This window comes from Microtus oregoni, unplaced genomic scaffold (genome assembly GCF_018167655.1).
Source record: "Microtus oregoni isolate MIOR12 unplaced genomic scaffold, Mior012 000019F_ref0000042, whole genome shotgun sequence".
In the NCBI taxonomy this organism is placed as follows: Eukaryota; Metazoa; Chordata; class Mammalia; order Rodentia; family Cricetidae; genus Microtus; species Microtus oregoni.
The window spans coordinates 2499605-2520000 of record NW_024543078.1 but is presented as its reverse complement, the minus strand read 5'-3'; the positions used below and the strand labels follow the sequence as shown (position 1 = coordinate 2520000).

Here is a 20396-nt window from a genome sequence, read left to right as displayed (position 1 = left end):
GGTGACCTCAAGGGATGGCCGGCTGCTTTCAACTGTCATCCGGGCTTTGGACACACCGAGGTGAGTATTGATCATTAGTACCCTGACTTTTGTCCATTTCTCTCTGGGGTGAGTGATTTTCTCCTAGTCTGAGGTCAGGGGTCCTGTCACTGAGAGAGCCAAAGGCATGAACATGCCAGAGAAAAAAAAGCCAAATACTGAGATGGAGAGATGGCTCAGTGGCTAAAGACCACTTGCTGGTCTTTTTTTTTTTTTTTTTTTTTTTTTTTTTGGTTTTTCGAGACAGGGTTTCTCTGTGGTTTTTTGGAGCCTGTCCTGGAACTAGCTCTTGTAGACCAGGCTGTTCTCGAACTCACAGAGATCCGCCTGCCTCTGCCTCCCGAATGCTGGGATTAAAGGCGTGCGCCACCACCGCCCAGCCCACTTGCTGCTCTTGCAGAGGACCAGAGTTCAGTTCCTGGCACCAACAATGGACAGTTCACAGCTATCTGTAACTCCAGCTCCAGGGGTCCGATACCCTCCTCTGGCTTCCTTGGGAACTCTCTCCCCACAGAGACAAACAAATAATAAAAAGAAATACGTATTTATAAAAAGAGACCAAATAGTTGGGTGTGGCGGAATATGTCTATAAATGGGGCAAGGGAGATGGGCCAGTTGATAAAATGTTTGCTGTGCAAGCTTGAAGACCTGAGGTTCATCCCTGGAATGAATGTTAAAAGCTGGGCATGGTAGCCTGTATTGTAATCCCAGACAGGACAAGCCGATCTCTGGAGCTCTCTCAGCCAGCATACCTTAATCGGTGAGTGCTAGGCCAGCTAGAGATGATACTTTAAAAGACAGGTGGTCATCCCCTGAAGAACGTCTGGCCTTCACTCACACACACACACACACACGAACAGGGTTTTTCTTTTGGGCCACCAACCAGCTTCCCAATCATGACATGGAAACTTCTTATTAGTTATGAATGCTCAACCTTATCTTATGCTTATCCTACTAGCTTTTATGACTTAACCTGTTTCTCTTCATCTATGTTTTACATTGGGGCTTGTTACCTTTCTTTCCTTCTGTGTCTGGCTGTCTGGTAGCTGCCTGGCTTCTGGACCCAGGTGTGTCCCTCTTTTTTCCCCTCATTTTTTTCCTCCTCCTTCTCCTTTGTCTAGATTTCTTCTGTTTATTCTCTCTGCGCAGCAGCTCTGCCTATCCATCTCCTGCCTAGCTATTGGCCGTTCAGCTTTTTATTAGACCCATCAGGTGACTTAGCCAAGCAAAGTGAAACAAATGTAACACATCTTTACATAAACAAATGCTGCAAAGCAAATGTAACATGCCTTTACACACTTAAAATAATATTCCATATTCCGCAGCATAAACAAATGAAACACATCTTTACACAGTTAAATATTCCACAACAGGGACACACACATGCTCACCAAGACATGAGTGTGGAGACACATATTTATAATCAGAACTGGAGACACAGAGAAAGGTGGATCAATGGGACTTGCTGGCCAGCTAGTCCAGCCACTGAGAAACCTTGGCTTACAAAATGAGATGGCAGCCAGTGAGAGGGCTCAGTGGGTAAAAGCCTGCTTTAGATCTCCATGAAGGAAGGAGAGAATCAACTCCTGAAAGTCATCCTTTGACCTCCAGATGTGTGCATGGCACACACATCCCTACCTGTCCACACACACACAAAATAAATGGATAAAATGCAATTTAAAAAACAAGGTAGCCATCCCCAGGCCAGCGGGAGACCCTGTCTGATAACCACGGTGGCTGGCCCCTGAAGAGTGGCAGCCGAGGACTCTGCAGGCATGTGCACACACATCCATGCTCACCAGCAACCGTCCGCTACCTTACACAAGCATGTTATAAACTCTAGTACTTGAATGCTGAGGTAGGAGGGTTAGAGTTCAAGCAAGACCATCATAGTCTGCATAGCAGTATCTTTTCTCAAAATTACTAATAAATGAACAAATTTGGGCTGGGGATATGTCTCAGTGATCGAGTACTTGCTTAGTGTGAGCAAAGCCTTGGATTCTCTCTTCAGCACTAAAATTCCAGGTGACTGTGGCAAACCTGAAGATCAAACGTTGGAAGTTGTTTCATGAACTTTTAAACAAACGCTTGCTTCCTCCCTCGATATCCCGAGACAGGGCACCGATGTCAAAATAAAAGTCCAATCCCCCAAAGTCTAGCTGTGAGAACCAGTGAGTTTACTGGGGTTACTTAGAGAGCTGAGTGGGCGGTTACATGCAGGAGCATGGGTACCCCACAATAGCTGCATCAACAGAAAATATTGCCCAGCGTGGATGATGAACCTCTTCTGCGCTGTATAGTCTAACACCTCTTAGACCACAAGATCATGTGTAACTGTGAAATTGATGGGCTCTAGTTAGCTGCGAGAGGCGCAGGAGGTGGTGCCTGGGGTTTCGGGGGGGTCCAGGGACCCTCCCACCCCGTCCTTAGGGGGGAGAACAACAGTCAACAGGCTGGGTCTTGAAGGTTGTTTGCAAATAGTTCCAGCTGCTTGATGAAGATGGTGAAAGTTGTCATGCCCAGAGTATAGGGCTCTACAATACCAGTGACTTTGGGCGTTGGAGAAGCCATGCAGGGAGCGAGGAGTGTGGAGAACAGTCCTGGACTGAAACTCCCGCAGATACCTTCCTCTCCCTGAATGACCAGATCTCTAAAACAGCCAAACCCTTCTGGTCAGATTATTCTGAGAATATGGTGTTATGGTCCTCAGAATGTGGGTATGTTCTATGGAGCCAGTGTAACTGAAAGGATCATAAGCTGAAAATACTGTGCTGGAAGATGGCCATGTGTGCCTGGCTACTTGAGTTCAACCCCTGGAACACATAAAAAGGTAGAAAAAGGAACCAGTCACACCAAGTTGGGTGGGAGAGACAGGCAGGTACTGAGATCTTGTTGACTAGCGTACCAGCTTAGCTGAAAATGCACACTTCGAGTTTAGAGGAGAGACTCTGCAGAGGAAGACACCTGACACGGTGCTCTGACCTGCACATGCGTGTGCACAGTCACATGTGTCTGTTTGTCTGTCTGTCTGTCTGTCTGTCTCTCTCTCTCTCTCTCACACACACAAAATGGTTAAAGCTCCTCCAGGCCTTCATTTCTTCCCCCTTTCTTCCCTTCCCTTTTCTCTTTCCCTTCCCCTCTTTCCTTCCTTTTTCCCCCCCTTGAGACAGGGTTTCATGTAACCCATTCTGACCCCAAGCTTGTCATGTATGGCTGGCCTTGAGTTCCTGGTCTTCCTAACTCTGCCCTCTAGTATTGGGACCACAAATGTGCACCACATTCGCGGTGTGCTTGAACTTTTCAGCATCTGTAAAGTGGAAGCAGGGTGAGCAGTCCTGAGCTCGCAGTCCTGAGCTCGCAGTCCTGAGCTCGCAGTCCTGAGCTCGCTGTGAGAATGAGATGACTGAACCCAGCGTTGCTCTCAGAGTTCAGCCTGCGGCCATGGTTCCGGAGCCGAGGGGAGCCGAGGGGAGAGGAGCAGCAGTGTGAGGTGGGCTCCTCAGGTCAGCCTGGGTGCCAGTGAGACCCTGTCTCAAAAGCAGAACAACTGAGCATGGTGGCACACAGACTGGGGGGGCGGGGGGAGACAGGAAGGTTTTTGTGAGTTCAAGCCTAGCTTGAAGAAGTTCCAGGCTAGCCAGGGTTCCATAGTGAGACTCTAAATAAATAAAAACAAATAAATAAGAAAACAAAGTTAGGCATGGTGACACACGCCTGGCCTACCAAGACTGCAGAGGTAGGCGGGGAGGACCAGAAATTCAAGGCCATCCTTAGCTGTGGGAGCAAGTTAGAGGCCAACAAGGGCTACATGAGACCTTGTCTAAGAACAAACAAAAGACAGGCTGAAGTCAGGTGTGCTGATGCATGTCTTTCATCCCAACACTGGAGAGTCAGAGGCAGGCAGATCTCTATGCTCTGCATGGTGATTTCCAGAACAGTCAGGGCTACATAACTTAAATATGTCTTTTTGTTTGTTTGTTTTGGTTTTGGTTTTTGGTTTTCAAGACAGGGTTTCTCTGTGTAGCCCTGGAAACCATATCTTACAATGAATAAAAACAGGCTTGGAAAGATGATTCGATGGGTAAAGGCCTGCTATGCAAACATAAGGACTTGTGTTCAAATCCCCAGAGCCCATGTAGAGATGCAGGTGTGATATCAGGCCTGCACATCTCTGACGACTCCTACAGAGAGGTAAGGGTGGAGGCAGGTGAAGCCCCAGAAGCTTGGAGCAAGCGTGACACATAGGAACACTGACTCTGCCTCAAGGTGGTAGGAGGTTGTCTTCGGACCTCTACCCAGGTGTCATGACACACACATTCATACATATATATACATATATACACATTCATACACACACACACACACACACACACATATATATATATACACATTCATATAAGATAAACAAGAAGTACCTCATACATGGGGAGTGCTCAGTAAACCATAGCGTGTGTCCTCTCTGCCTTTATCAGAATTGCTGTTTCAGAGTTTCCAGGGCTTCCCAGAAGGAACTGAGCTGACGTGGCTCTTAAGAGTCTTACTGCTTCCTTTCCCCGAGTAGGTTTCCAGAAAGGGGAGCTCTTTCCTGTGAACTTTTATGTTTGTGTGAGTGTGTGTGTATGAATCAGAATGTGTAATTAGAAAGGCGCTGGGAATGTGTGTGTGTGTGTTTGAGTAAGAGAGAGTTTGCTTGAGTGTGGGTACACACGTGCAATTGTGTGTCCATGTGTACTTGTGTGTTTATGGAGGTGAGAGGCAGACATCAGGAGTCTCTCTTGATCTCTTTTCAACACACAGGCACCAAGTGCATGCACACATGTCATTGAGGCAGAGTTTCTGACTTCAACCCAGGGCTGGATGATTCTGCTAGAGTAGATGCCTAGCATGTTCTGGGGACTCCATTTCCCTCTTCTAGGTGCTGGGATTGCATATAGGCCACCACACCCAGCTGGTGTTTGAGTGAATTCCAGTTCTCATGTTTGCATGGCAAACTCTTTACCCACTGAGCATCTCTTCAGTCTCGCCAAGTGGCCTTTTGCAAAAGAAAACAGCATGTTAGAGACTAGGCTGAAAGGAACGATGTGAGTCCTGACTCTTGGGATCTGGGCTGTGTGGCATTCCTGTTTGTTTTGAGACAGTTTCTCATGTAGCCCAGGCTGATTTCCAGGCTTGAACTCCTGATCCTCTTGTCTCTATCTCCAAAGTGCTAGATTTACAGACATGCCTGGTTTATGCCTTTCTGGTGGTAGAGATGGGAGCCAGGACGTCCTAACCACTAAGCAAGCACTCTGCAACTGAGCCACAGTCCAGCCCTCGGCTGTAGCCTGCCTTCCACCAACAACGGGAAGGCTGGAGGAAAGGGTCTTTTCCCTTTCTCCCCCCCCCCCCCCCCCCCCCCGGGTCTTCTCTCTCTCTCTCTCTCTCTCTCTCTCTCTCTCTCATTTTCTCTCTCTCTCTGGGTGTGGTGTGTTCCCGACAATATGCTTTCTGGGCAGAAATGTTTAGAAAACAATGACTCATGTATTGGATAGCCCTTGGGTCCACTAAAGCCACTTCCTGCCTTCCGGAGCTGCCCCAGGAAGAACTCAACTTCCCCAGAGACTGGACTGTGATTAGAGACTCCCCCTAGTGGCTGTTATGGATGGTTTCTATGCCTCTTCGCCCATTCCACCCCGTGTCTACCTTAGCCATGCACAGAAAAACAAAGAAGTGATTTCTTATATGCATAGGTTTCTCAGTCAGTGTGACCTTTAGGTATAGATAGAGCCAAGAGACTTTGATAATGTCTTAAAAAAATATGTGTGGTGTGCATTTGAATATGTATGTGTGATGTGTGTTAGTGTATGTGTATCATCAAGTATATATGTGTGTAGTTGTATTTGTGTGTGATATGTATTAGTGTATTGTGTGTACATTTGTGTGTGATAATGTGTTAGAGTATGTGTGTGTAATCATGTGTGCATGTATGTTAGTGTATATGTGTGTGATGTGTGCTAGTATGTGATGTGTTAGTGTATGTGTGTCATCAAGTGTGTTGCTGTATATGTGTAATTGTATTTTTGTGTGATTTGTGTTAGTGTTTGTGAGTGTAATGTATGTATGATGTGTGCTAGTGTATATGTGCATAATTGTGTGTGTGATGTGTGTGCTAGCAAAGGTGTATAATATGTGCTAGTGTATATGTGTGTCATCATGTGTATATTAGTGTGTGCATGTGATATGTGTTAATGTATGTGTGTGTCATGGAGGGTATTGTATGTGTGTGTAATTGTGTGTGTGTTAGCTTGTGTGTGATGTGTGTAATCATGTGTGGGTGTGTGTTATTGTATGTATGTGATGCGTATTAGTGTATGTATGTGATCATGTATGATCTGTAAAGGGTTGTATTAGTTATCTGTCTTGTTGTTGCAACAAGAACAACTTAGGGAAGGAAAGGTTTGTCCATCATGGCTGGGAAATCACAGCGGTGAGGCACAAGCATCTGAGGTCACATTGCACCCATAGGGAGGAGCTTAGGAATCAAAGAGATGAATGCTTATATTCAATTTGCTTTTTCTTTTAAAAATTACAGTGTGTATGTGTGGGTGTGTGCACATCCCCGTCCATGTGCATCCTATGACATGTGTGGAGGTCAGGGAACAACTTGCAGGAGGCAGTTCTCTTCTTCCACTGTGTGGGTCCCAGGGACTGAGCTCAGGTCACCAGATTTATCAGCGAGCACATTTATCCACTGAGCCGTCTTGTGTCCCTGCGTCCTTCCATGGAAGGGATCATCCTTGTTTGGGATAGGTCTTCCTCCTTCTGTTAGCCTAATTTAGAAAAGCTCTCACAGACACCCAGAGATGTCTCCATGATGTTCTACACCATGTCAGGTTGACAATATAAACAATCAGAAGGACTACCAAGAGTGATAGTTACATAGGAATATCATGATAGTTTTTCCTCTAAAGAAGAGAGCATTAGGCAAGCAGGTGGACAGGATGCTCACTGTAGGCTAAAAGGGGCCCGCAGTAGCCCTGGGGAGGGAACACATGTGCCTACCAATGGAAGAGGAGAGGACACCTAGATAGAGCTGGGGCGCTGAAGGATGAGTAGAAGTTTGCCAAGCAGCAGCCTGTGGGCCACATAAGCTTGTAACCTAGCAAGTAGTGATGCCGGTTATGTAAGAAGCCTATCACCCATCGTTGACAAGTCCTATCTCTGTATCCCTCCAGTGACTGTCCCTTCTGCCGAATCTGCCATGAGGGAGCGAATGGGGAGAACTTGCTGTCCCCGTGTGGCTGCACCGGCACGCTAGGAGCTGTGCACAAGAGCTGCCTGGAGAAATGGCTGTCTTCCTCCAATACCAGCTACTGCGAGCTGTGCCACACGGAGTTTGCAGTTGAAAAGCGACCCCGCCCTCTCACAGAGGTACATTGCTTGGGGGAGGCTGGCCATCCAGAGGGAGGAAGGGCATTTTGGGGACAGAGTTAGCAGTTGCTCAGGTCAGCTGGGAAAGCTGTTATGTCCCTGCTAATGCTGGGAGGGATCTGCTGACGTGTGGGAACCTGAATGACCAGAGGTTGCAGGTCTGCAAACCTCTACCTGCTGTGCTGTCTGTCTGTCTGTCTGTCTCTCTCTCTCTCTCTCTCTCTGATTGTTTTGCTTTGTTTTTGAAGCAGGATCTCAGGTGTCCTAGGCTGTCCTCAAAGTAGCTTTTAGCTGAAGACGACTTTCCAACTGTTGGCCATCCAGCCTCTACGACCCAGTGCTGGGGTTACAGGCAGGCAGTGTCAGCAGTGGAACCCAGGGCTCCACGCATGCTGGGCTTGCCCTCTTCCAGCTGAACCACACCCCAGTTCCAGTCAGAGCCACTCCCCCTTTTAATACAACTCAAATTTGCTACTATCCTGTCTCTGTTTCCTGAGTGTTGGAATTATAAGCATGTACCGCCATGCAGGGCTGTTCTTTGCTTCTTTGAACTAGAGTGTCATTTTAGCTCAGGGAGGCCGGGAACTCAGGCAGTCCTTCTGCTCCAGCCTATTGACTACCAGTATGACAAGGTATGAACCCTAGGGCAACCATTGCTAGTTCTTTTTATTTTTTTGAGAGAGTCTGATGTAGCCCAGGCTGGCGTACAGCTTGCTATACAACAGACTAGCCTTATGCTCTTTATTTATTTATTTATTATTTTTTTTTTTTATTTTTCGAGACAGGGTTTCTCCGTAGCTTTTGGTTCCTGTCCTGGAACTAGCTCTGTAGACCAGGCTGGCCTCGAACTCACAGAGATCCGCCTACCTTTGCCTCCCGAGTGCTGGGATTAAAGGTGTGCGCCACCACCGCCCGGCTAGCCTTACACTCTTGATCCTCCTGCTTCTACCTTCCACATCCAGGGATTAACAGGTGAGCTACCACACCCAGAATTTTTTATTTGTTTTCATTTATTTATTTATGTATTTATTTAAAGACAAGGTTATGTTCTGTAGCCCTAGCTAGCCTGGAACTTGCCGTGTTGACCAGGCTGGCCTTGAACTGTTATCTTCTTGCTTCAGCCACCCTACAGTTTTTGAGGCCAGGTCTCTCTAAGTAGAACTGACCTAGAGCTCTCTATGAAGACCAGGCTGATCTCACAGAGATCCACCTGCCTCTGCTCCCCAAGGGCTGCAATTAAAGGTGTGCATTACCATACCATTCTTTTCCTTTCTTTTCCCTTTTCCTTCTTTCTTTCGTTTTTCTTTTGTTGTTGTATTTTTTGAGACAGGTTCTTTTGTGTATCCTTGACTGTCATGGAACTCACTCTGTTGACCACACTGGCCTCAAACTCACAGAGATCCACCTGCCTCTGCCTCCCAAGTGCTGCAATTAAAGGTGTGCATCACCACCTCCCAGTTTACTTTATTCTTAAAATTTTTTTAATATATTTTTTGTGCACTGTTGTTTTGCCATGGGTGTTGGGTTCTCTGGAACTGGAGTTACAGAAGTTGTGAGCTGCCATGTGGGTGCTGGGAATCAAACCCAAGTCCTCTGGAAGGGGAGTCAGTGCTTTTAACCACTGAACTATCTCTCCAGCCCCTTAAAAATACTTTGAAAATTAATTACTTGCTGGGCGGTGGTGGCGCACGCCTTTAATCCCAGCACTTGGGAGGCTGAGGCAGGTGGAGCTCTGTGAGTTCAAGGCCAGCCTGGTCTACAAGAGCTAGTTCCAGGACAGATCTAAAACTACAGAGAAACCCAGTCTCGAAAAACCAAATAAGCAAACAAAATTTAATTACATGTGTGTGGCTCAGTGGGTCAGAGGACAACATGCACAAGTTAGTTATCTCTTTTCCCCATGTGGAACCTGGGTTAGAACTCAATTTGTCAGGCTTGGCAAGTACCTCTACCTGCTGAGCCATCTCACTAGCCTTTTATCTTTCTATCGTCTGTCTGTCTACCTACCTGCCTACCTACCTACCTACCTACCTACCTATTATAGTCCCAGCTGACCCAAGGCTAAGCCTTCTTTGGGTGCTAGGGTTACAGGCATCTGCCACCAAGCTCAGATTTCTAAGCTTTTCTTTGTCACCTCTGGTATGCCCAGTGTTCCAGTCACCAGCTCACAGTTGATAATGTCCTTGTGATCTCCAAACAGGCCAGTTGGTAGGAACAGTTATAGAGTGTCTCAGTTCCTGTCCTGTTTGCTGTGGTATAATACCTTGACAAAAACAACTTAAATAGAAAAGACGTTACGACTCCCAGTTCCAGGTCACATGCTATCACTGCAGTGAAGCCTCGTGGTAGGAATGTTCATCTCAAACACGTTAGCTGGTGACATGGTATCACAGTCCGGAAGTGGAAAATAGCAACACCAGTGTGCATGGCTCTCCTTTTACCAGGCCAGCCTGTGAGATGTGCCACCTGAACCCACAGTGGGTCTTCTCACCTCAGTTAGCACAGCTAAGAGTAACCCTCACAGGTGAACCCACAGTGAGTCTTCTCACCTCAGTTAGCAAAGTTAAGAGTATCCCTGACAGGCAGGTCCACAGGCTACCCTGATCTGGACAATCCTTCCTTGAGACTCCCGTCCCAGGACTCCAGATTCTGTCACATTGAGCATTGACACTTCACACCACCGAAGGCAGTGTTGAAGGAGAGGTGCGTGTGCAGCGCAACACTTGGGTCAAGAGTTGTCGTAGGAGCTGGAAGTGAGCAAGTGCTTGCTATACAGACACGCGGGTCTGAGTTCAAATCCCCAGAACCCACATAAAGCTAGCTGTAGTAGCTCATATCTGTCATCCCAGTGTTCCTAGGGGAAGTTGGGAGGTGGAGACAGAATCCCCAGGAACTTATGGCCGGCTAGCCTGGTGTACACAAGAAGAAAATGTCAGGGAGAACGCATCTCAAATATGCATTCCTGTACTCATACACACAAACACACACAAAGACTGAAGGTCTGTGGGTTGAGGGAGAGGCCTTGGCTGGAGATGAGTTCTCAAGCTGAGACTTGAGGGATTAAAACAGGAATTTAGAGCCTCTAGTGAGAATACAGTCCCTGTAGAGAACACGGCAAGTGTGAAGACCTTGAGGCCAGGAGAAGGTCAAGCTAAAAAAAGAGGCGGGAGTAGAACTCTTAGTGTAATGCTTACTTAGCATATGTGAGGCCCTGAGTTCAATACTTAGAGTCCAATAAGAACCCCAACACTTGGGAGGTAGGTAGAGGCAAGGGTCATCCTTGACTGCATGGGGGTTTGAAGCCACCCCTAGCCACATGAGACCTGTGGTGTGACACTGTTCTTTAGATGTGTGAACAAGCATCTGTGGTGTGACACTGTTCTTTAGATGTGTGAACAAGCATCTGTGGTGTGACAGTGTTCTTTAGATGTGTGAACAAGCATCTGTGGTGTGACACTGTTCTTTAGATGTGTGAACAAATCATCTGTGGTGTGACACTGTTCTTTAGATGTGTGAACAAGTATCTGTGGTGTGACACTGTTCTTTAGATGTGTGAACAAGCATCTGTGGTGTGACACTGTTCTTTAGATGTGTGAACAAGCATCTGTGGTGTGACACTGTTCTTTAGATGTGTGAACAAGCATCTGTGGTGTGACACTGTTCTTTAGATGTGTGAACAAGCATCTGTGGTGTGACACTGTTCTTTAGATGTGTGAACAAACATCTGTGGTGTGACACTGTTCTTTAGATGTGTGAACAAGCATCTGTGGTGTGACACTGTTCTTTAGATGTGTGAACAAACATCTGTGGTGTGACACTGTTCTTAGAGATGTGTGAACAAGCATCTGTGGTGTGACACTGTTCTTTAGATGTGTGAACAAGCATCTGTGGTGTGACACTGTTCTTTAGATGTGTGAACAAGCATCTGTGGTGTGACACTGTTCTTAGAGATGTGTGAACAAGCATCTGTGGTGTGACACTGTTCTTTAGATGTGTGAACAAGCATCTGTGGTGTGACACTGTTCTTAGAGATGTGTGAAAAAGCATCTGTGGTGTGACACTGTTCTTAGAGATGTGTGAACAAGCATCTGTGGTGTGACACTGTTCTTAGAGATGTGTGAACAAGCATCTGTGGTGTGACACTGTTCTTTAGATGTGTGAACAAACATCTGAGATGGGTCGTTTTCGAGCAAAAATATCAAGGCTCAGCAGTTAAAGTGCTTGCCGTGTAAGCATGAGGAACAAGACTTCAGATGCCCTAGAATGCATGTGAATGTCAGGTAGGTGTGGCAGCTGCCTGTAATCACAACCTCAGAAGGTAGACACAGGGGATCCCCAGAGCAAGCTGGCTGGCCAAACAAACTATATTCATGAGCTCTGCATTTGATTGAGAGAGCCTGCCTCAGCGAATAAGGTGGAGGACAGACCGAGGATAATTCTTGACATCAGCCTTCATATGATCTGTGTGCATACACACATGCACACACAGCAACACTCCCACACAGACACATTGCCCCCCCCAATATAGGCACACGTGTACAACATACAAAAAAAGGAAAGAAACTAGGGAGGGAAAGGGTGCCTTCAAGAGAGATGGCCGTGGTGACACCTGGCTTGGTGCATCACACAGATATTTGAACTTTGGCCTGAGCATGACAGTTGGGGTTGTGATTGGATGTCCCCAGGTGCTTGCTGTTTCCACTGATGCCACCCTGGCATATGGTGTCTGGGAACCCCAGAGAAGATATCACTGGACTGAAGTGTGAGGAGCTATGTCTAGTCCTGAGACCAGAAGTACTGCCCAGATCAGTCAAGGCCACTATAGGTCACTTGGAGACCAGGAAAAGCCTCCCTCCACCAATGAGACAGTGAGAGGGACCAATCTCTTCATCCATCATCTCTTCCCCTTGACTCAACCTGACATGCCAGTTTAAAGTGTCTGATGCTCCTCTTTCTTGTCTGTCTCCCTTCTGTCCCTCTGTCCATCTGCAAGGCCTTTAGCTCTCTGGCCATCTGCCCCATTTTTAAAAATGACGTTACTCTGTGTGGGGGGCATGCGCACATGTGACACAGTACTCATGTGGAAGATGACTTGCAGGTAGTTGGTTCCCTTCTACCTTTATTTGGGTTCTGGTCACACACAGGCCATCAGCTTCAAGTGGCAAATACTTTACCCACCAAGCCATCCTGAGCTCCTCCCACTTTCCCTGTTCCGTGTCCTTCACTGGCACAGAAGTGCAGGGACCTTTCTGCTGCTTTCCTTGGAGTTCATTCGTTCTGAGCCGCCTCGAGCCACGCTCGTTTCCCTTGGCCCGCCATCTTGGGAGGCTGTAAGGTAGAGTGACCAAGGCGCTTGTGCTCCCTGAGTGGCGCTAGCCAGGTTCTAGTCCTGACTGGCTTTGCGGGCCAAAGGATGACAGCCCTTATCCAGAATGCTTGGGCTGGTTGTGGTGGCACACACGGGTGCATGTGCCAAAGAGTCAGAGAAAGAAGGATCACCCAGCCTGGGATCTGTGGTTCATCTGGTGGGTGACATAACATACATGAAGCCTTGGACCTTCATAAATCCCCACATGGTGCCACACACCTATAAATCCCGGCACTGCGAGGTGGTGGTAAGGGGATCAGAAGTTCAAGACCAGCCTTGTCTATATATCGTTGAGTTTGTCCAACCTAGTTTACACGAGACCCTGTCTTGAAAAAAAAAAAAGCTTGGGACTAAACTGGGTGGTGGTGGCGCACGCCTTTAATCCCAGCACGCCTTTAATCCCAGCACGCCTTTAATCCCTCCTCTGGAGGCAGAGGCAGGCGGATCTCTGTGAGTTCGAGGCCAGCCTGGTCTAGAAGAGCTAGTTCCAGGACAGGAACCAAAAAGCTACGGAGAAACCCTGTCTCGAAAAAAAAAAAAAAAGCTTGGGACTAGAGTGGTTTTAGTTTTGAGAGTTCAGATTTTGGAGTGTTTTCATGAGCAATGCGAGGTATTCTGGGGTCCAAATTGAAAGGAAATCCATATTTCATTCATATATGTATTACTCTCACCCTGAAAGTAAGTTTTATACAATATTTTAACTTTAATTAATTGTTTTCCTGTATTGCTGGAGTTGGAACCTGGGGCCTTGCTCACCTTGGGCAAGTACTCCCCAACTGAGCTAATCCCTAACCACTGTGTCAGTGAGTCAACATATATGGTGTCAGTTCTTTCTCTTTCTCTCTCTCCTATCTCCCTCTGGAGAGAGATGGCTCAGCAGAAAGATCACTTGTTGGTCTTTTGGAAGACTGAAGTTCACTTCCCAGCACCCATACCAAGTTGTTCACAAAACGCTTGTAACTCTAGCTCCAGAGGATCTGACTCCCTCATCTGGCCTTCATGGCACCCATACACATGCGTATAGATACACACATATGATGTGGGCTGTCATTCTGTATGTAGGTTGCTTTTATTAGTTGATGAATAAAGCTATCTCAGCCAATGGCTTAGCAAAATTTAGTCAGGCTGGAATAGATATATAGAGAGAGTAGCCAGAGTCAAGGAGATGCCATGTAGCTGCCGAAGGAAAAAGACGCCAGGAAAACCTTACCTGAGGCCACAGCCTTTTGGCAATACATAGATTAATAGGAATGGGTTAATTTAAGATATAAGAGCTAACTAGGAATACGCTTGCGCTGTTAGCCAAACAGTGCTGTAATTAATATAGTTTCTGTGTGGTTATTCGGGTCTGGCAACTGGAGTGAAAGAACAGTCTGTTTGCACACATGCGTGCACACACACACACACACACACCTGTATGTACAAATGTAAAATATTTAAGTAGCATTTTTTTTTTTTGGTTTCTCTGTGTGGTTCTGGCTATCCTGGAACTGCCTGTGTAGACCAGGCCACCACTCCCCAGCACATCTGGCAGCCTGTGTAGACCAGGCCACCACTCCACAGCACATCTGGCAGCCTGTGTAGACCAGGCCACCACTCCACAGCACATCTGGCAGCCTGTGTAGACCAGGCCACCACTCCCCAGCACATCTGGCAGCCTGTGTAGACCAGGCCACCACTCCCCAGCACATCTGGCAGCCTGTGTAGACCAGGCCACCACTCCACAGCACATCTGGCAGCCTGTGTAGACCAGGCCACCACTCCACAGCACATCTGGCAGCCTGTGTAGACCAGGCCACCACTCCACAGCACATCTGGCAGCCTGTGTAGACCAGGCCACCACTCCACAGCACATCTGGCAGCCTGTGTAGACCAGGCCACCGCTCCACAGCACATCTGGCAGTCTTCCTTTCTTTCTGTTGCTGTGATGAGATACCATGACCAAGGCAATTTATAGAAGGAAGAGTTTGGAGGGTGAGTCCATGATTATGGCAGGGAGTGTGACAGCAGGCAGGTAGAGACCATTCAGTATCTGAGAGCTTACATTTTACCTTCAAGTAGGAGACAAAGAGGGGACTAACTGGGAATAACGTGGGCTTTTGAAACCTCAAAGCCTGCTCCAGTGACATATCTCCAACTTGCCAGACCTCATAATTCCCTAATAGTTCACCAATTGAGTACCAAATATGCAAATATATGAGCATATATGGGCCAGATATAGTATTTTAAATAATTTTGAGCTGGACATTGTAGGGACATTCTCAATACCTGGAAACAAGAGGTTCAGAAGTTCAAGGTTCACATGGGTTGCATGAGACCCTGTCTCAGAAAACAATAATAACCCAAAACAGCGGTGGTGGTGCTGGTGGCGATGTATATATAAAACATATTTCATGGTGTGGAAGGTTCTACTTGTGCTATCATGATAGCATTTTAAAGATTTGTTCTTAAGCTGGATATAAGGGTGGTCACTTTTAATTTTAACACTGGGTAGGCAGAGATAGGAGGACTTCTGTGAGCTCGAGGCCAGCCTGGTCTACATTGTGAGTTCTAGGACAGCCAGGACTACACTGGTTCAAAAAGCAAACAAAGAAACAAGTAAAGGATTTGTTTTTATTTTTTATTTAGAGATATGTGTGCATGTCTGTGTAGTGTATTCACTTGTGTGCAGCTGCCCGCAGAGGCCAGTAGAGGGCGTGGGATGCCCTGGAGCTGGAACTGCAGGTGTTGGGTCCTGAGCCTTTGACAAGGATGGTGGGAACAGAATCTGGTCCTGCTTTTCGGTCGCCCCACCCCCCACCATCATGCTGGTGTTTTGGAAGTTAAAGATTTTAGAACTTTTTGGATTGTAGATTTTCAGAATAGAATAGTCAGCCTGCTCTAGTTATGTGAATTTGCATAAATGCATTAACTCCCCTATTGCCTCTATTTGCCCATCAGTAAAATGAAAGCGAGCACTCAGCAGACTCAGTATTATTAAATTATTAATTTAATAATAATAATATTAAAGTATTATTATTACTTTAAAAATGTATGAATATCCAGGCCTACAGCCTGCCCCTATCCCGTCCCTTCTGTACCCCCCTTCCATATATAACACCTCTCCCTCATCTGCTCCCCTGCAGTGGCTGAAGGACCCGGGGCCTCGCACTGAGAAGCGAACGCTGTGCTGTGACATGGTGTGCTTCGTGTTCATCACACCGCTGGCCGCCATCTCAGGCTGGCTGTGCCTTCGAGGGGCCCAGGACCACCTCCGTCTGCATAGCCGGCTGGAGGCTGTGGGGCTCATCGCCCTCACCATCGCCCTTTTTACCATCTATGTGCTCTGGACGCTGGTGAGTGGGCTCAGCCGGACCCCTGGACTGTGTGAGTGTCAGCCGGGACCCCTGGACTGTGTGAGTGTCGCTTCTGCTGGAGGGGGCACAGCCCAGCAGGTGGGCTCAGCCGGACCCCTGGACTGTGTGAGTGTCGCTTCTGCTGGAGGGGGGCACAGCCCAGCAGGTGGGCTCAGCCGGGACCCCTGGACTGTGTGAGTGTCGCTTCTGCTGGAGGGGGGCACAGCCCAGGCAGGTGGGCTCAGCCGGACCCCTGGACTGTGTGAGTGTCGCTTCTGCTGGAGGCGGTCCCCTCAGCTCACCCTTGCTGTGGCCCCAGGTTGGCACTGTAACACAGGTCCAGGGACACCCCAGCCCACAGTGAGCCTTTCACTCCAAGGGTCAGAGGAGATGAAGGGGACAGGCAGCAAAAGGCTGAGGCAAGGAAGAGACTGGAATAAAGTAGGGCGGAACAGATACATGGTAAGGAACTGAGTGCCAGTGAGCTGGCCCCAAGTTTGACTCCCCGGACCTGTGTGGTGGAAGGTGAGGGCTGACCCAAGTCGCTCTCTGTCCTAACATAAAGGTGCCATGGCATATGGTGCCCCAGAGATAATTAAATAAATGTAACAACAAAATGAGATTTAAAACCTTCCAAAAAATATGAGACACACCTCTCCCTACTGAATTGTTGACTACTTTCGACTGGAGAAGGAAGAGACATTGCCTTCAGTTGTGTGTCCACAAGGCTCTGCGGTACACCCAACCCATGAGCTCACAGATGGCCTCCTTTATACTCAGTGTATCATAGAGCAAAGCAAAAAGACGTGAGTGTGGGGAAAGACTTTGTAGGGAGAGCGAGAGTGGGGTGAGGGTAGTCAGAATGTATTACAGACATATATGAAACTGTAAAAGAAGAGGGAGAGGGAGGGGGTATCTGGTCGGAATGTAGCTCAGTCGGTCGAGTGCTTACCCAGTGCCATTCTCTCTAGTTTCCAGCTTTGAGAAGGTCAAGTCAGGAGGGTTAGATGCTCAAGGTTATCCTTTGCTATGTAGTGAGATTATGGCTAGCCTGGGACTCAGTCTCAAAAAGAAAAGAAAGGTAAGGAGGAAGAAAGGAAGGGAGGGGTGAGGGAGGAAGAAAGAACAGAGAGAGGGAGAGAGGAGGAAGGAGGGAGGGAGAGAGAGAAATTGAGAGCTCGTGAGATGGCTCAGCAGATAAAACACTTGCTGCTAAGTCTGATGACCTGATTTGATCCCTGAGACCCACACTGGGCGAGAGAACAGACTTCTGTAAGTTGTCCCCTGTCTTCCACATGTGCACCCCACTCCACCTCCACAGTAAATAGAGGAAAAATGCAGGAGAAATTAAATCCCAGCTGGAGAGATTCCTCAGTGGTCCATGTGCAAGGTCCTAGATTAATTCCCTAGCACCACAAACAAACAAACAAACAAAAATAAGACAAAAGTCAGCTGTGCTGATTTACACTGCCTGAAATCTCCTATGCAGGACTCTGAGGCAGGAGGATGGCTAACAAATTTAAGGCCAATTTGGGCTCTACAATGAAACTCTGTCACAATATAAATAAATAGACAGGGCTGGAGAGATGGCTCAGAGGTTAACGCACTGACTGTTCTTTGAAAGTCCTGAGTTCAATTCCCAGCAGCCACATGGTGGCTCACAGCCATCTGTAATGACATCTGATGCCCTCTTCTGGCCTGCAGGTGTACATGCAGGCAGAATACTGTATACATATAAATAATAAAGAAGAACTTAAATTTAATAAACAAATAAATAAGTAAACGAGGGTAGGCATGGTGGGGCACACCTTTAATCCCAGCATTCGGGAGGCAGAGACTGGTAGATCTCTGTGATCTAGAGCTCAATGCCAGCCTGGTCTACATACAGAGTTCCAGAACAGCCAGGGTCACATAGAGAGACCCTGCCTCAAAAAGAAAAACAAAATGAAGGGAGAGATATTAAGAACTTGTCTGGGGGCCGGCAGTGATAGAGCATGAGTCCCCCAGGAGCTAGGGGCAGTGTGGGTAACATGGGATAGTCCCCCAGGAGCTAGGGACAGTGTGGGTAACATGGGATAGTCCCCCAGGAGCTAGGGACAGTGTGGGTAACATGGGATAGTCCCCCAGGAGCTAGGGACAGTGTGGGTAACATGGGATAGTCCCCCAGGAGCTAGGGACAGTGTGGGTAACATGGGATAGTCCCTCAGGAGCTAGGGACAGTGTGGGTAACATGGGATAGTCCCCCAGGAGCTAGGGACAGTGTGGGTAACATGGGATAGTCCCATCCAAAGAACCTGAGTAGACAATGAGGGATTGAAGCCAAAATACAGGACTGAGGAGTGGCTCAGTTGATACAGCACTTGTGGAACATGCAGAAGCTTTGGATTCTAGTCCCTAGCACTACGTCTACCAGCTGTGTTTACAGACACCCGAGGTGGAGGCCTACCTGGACTGCATGAGACTCTCTCTCAAAAAAAAAAAAAAAAAAAAAAAAAAAAAAAAAAACAGGGCTGGCAAGAAGGCTGACTGAGTAAAAGTGCTTGCCTAGCAACCTGCGCCCCCGGGCACAGCCCTGGGATCCTCATAGGTAGCAGGAGAAAATTGACTCCACAGACCTGGCCACCCGGGCACAGCCCTGGGACCCTCATAGGTAGCAGGAGAAAATTGACTCCACAGATCTGGCCTCTGGCTTTCACACGAAGGCCCTAACAAGAACAACCAACTTTTTTTTTTTAAGTTTTAAGACAAAATAAGTTAGGAAAGATTGTATGAGGTGTATTGATTGAAAAATTGAGGGGTTGGGAGTGTGGACCCATGGTAGGGCTCTTTCCTGGCTTGTATCAGGCTCTGGCTTCCATCCCTAGCACAGGAAATAAACAGACAATGAAGGTAACATTTACTGGTTTCTATGTGTCTGTGAAAAAAATTAACTTAAACTAAAAAGTAGTTGTGAGTTGGTGTTTGGTGGGTGAAGGCAATTGCCTTCATGGCTGTCAAACTAAGTTCAACCTGCCCGGGACCCACATGGTGGAGAAGGAGAGCTGATTCCTACAAGTTATCCTCTGATGTCCACACATGTGCACTGGTGCATGCACACGTGCACACACACACACACACACACACACACGTAGTAAGAATACATTTAAAAAGTAGTTAAAAGGAAGAATAGAAGAGAATGGAGGCTGGGCAGTGGTGGCGCACACCTTTAATCCCAGCACTCAGGAGGCAGAGGCAGGCGGATCTCCATGAGTTCGAGGCCAGCCTGGGCTATGGTCTACAAGAGCTAGTTCCAGGACAGGCTCCAAAGCTACAGAGAAACCCTGTCTCAGGCTGGAGAGATGGCTCAGAGGTTAAGAGAACTGACTGCTGTTCCAGAGGTCCTGAGTTCAATTCCCAACAACCACATGATGGCTCACACCCATCTATAGTGAGATCTGGTGCCCAGAGCACTATATACATAATAAATACATTTTTAAAAAAAGAAACACTGTCTAGAAAAACTAAAGAGAGAGAGAATATGGAAAGGGGAGGGGAACGTAGAGAACACTAAGACTATTATTGAAACAAAAAGTGGTAAGATAAAGTAGGGGTACCACTAAAGCAAGCAGTGACATCTTTGATCAGAGAGGGAGTCCAGAGTCCTCGCATTCTCCATGTGTCCAGCTGTGGGTCGTTCCTTGTGTCGAGAAGTTGTTTCCAGATCAGTGGTAGATTTTCATATTGAGCATGAGAGAGACCCTTGGTTTCAAGCTAGCAGCACACACACACACACACACACACACACACACACACACACACACGCACACACACACACACAGGCTTTTTAAAGAGGGTCTCAAAGCCAGTGAGGCAGTGGTAGTGCACACCTTTAGTTCCTGCACTTGGGAGGCAAAAGCAAGCAGATCTCTGAGTTTGAGGCCAGCCTGGTCTACAGAGTGAGTTCCAGGACAGCCAGGGCTACACAGAGAAACCCTGTCTGGAAAAACAAAACAACAACAAATGAGTAGCCTGTACTTGAACTCAGAGCGTAGCTGATGATGGCTCTGAAGTTCTCTCTGCATGGGGGACAAGTGTGCATCGCCACACACGCAAGCAAATGCTGGCACAATGGAACCTCATCCCGTCTAGGCTGCTCTTTTACTCTTTGTAATAGTCCTACAGGCTCTAACTACCATACTCACATTGTTTCGAGCTGTTAAAGGCATCTTAAACCCTGCCTGTTGTAGGAGGCCACTTGTTTGTTC

General features: G+C 47.5%; 1 protein-coding gene across 2 annotated transcripts in view; it reads left to right on the top strand.

Moving 5' to 3' along the window:
- The window catches only part of Marchf2 (membrane associated ring-CH-type finger 2), a 37271-nt gene that overhangs the window by 12123 nt on the left and 4752 nt on the right, over window positions 1–20396 (top strand). For both annotated transcript variants that reach the window (XM_041669963.1, XM_041669964.1), the window contains exons 2-4: window positions 1–60; window positions 7254–7449; window positions 15943–16152. The exon at window positions 1–60 is cut by the window's left edge and continues 168 nt beyond it. In XM_041669963.1, the coding sequence (XP_041525897.1) occupies window positions 1–60; window positions 7254–7449; window positions 15943–16152 (466 nt within the window). The remainder of the gene's footprint in view (window positions 61–7253; window positions 7450–15942; window positions 16153–20396) is intronic.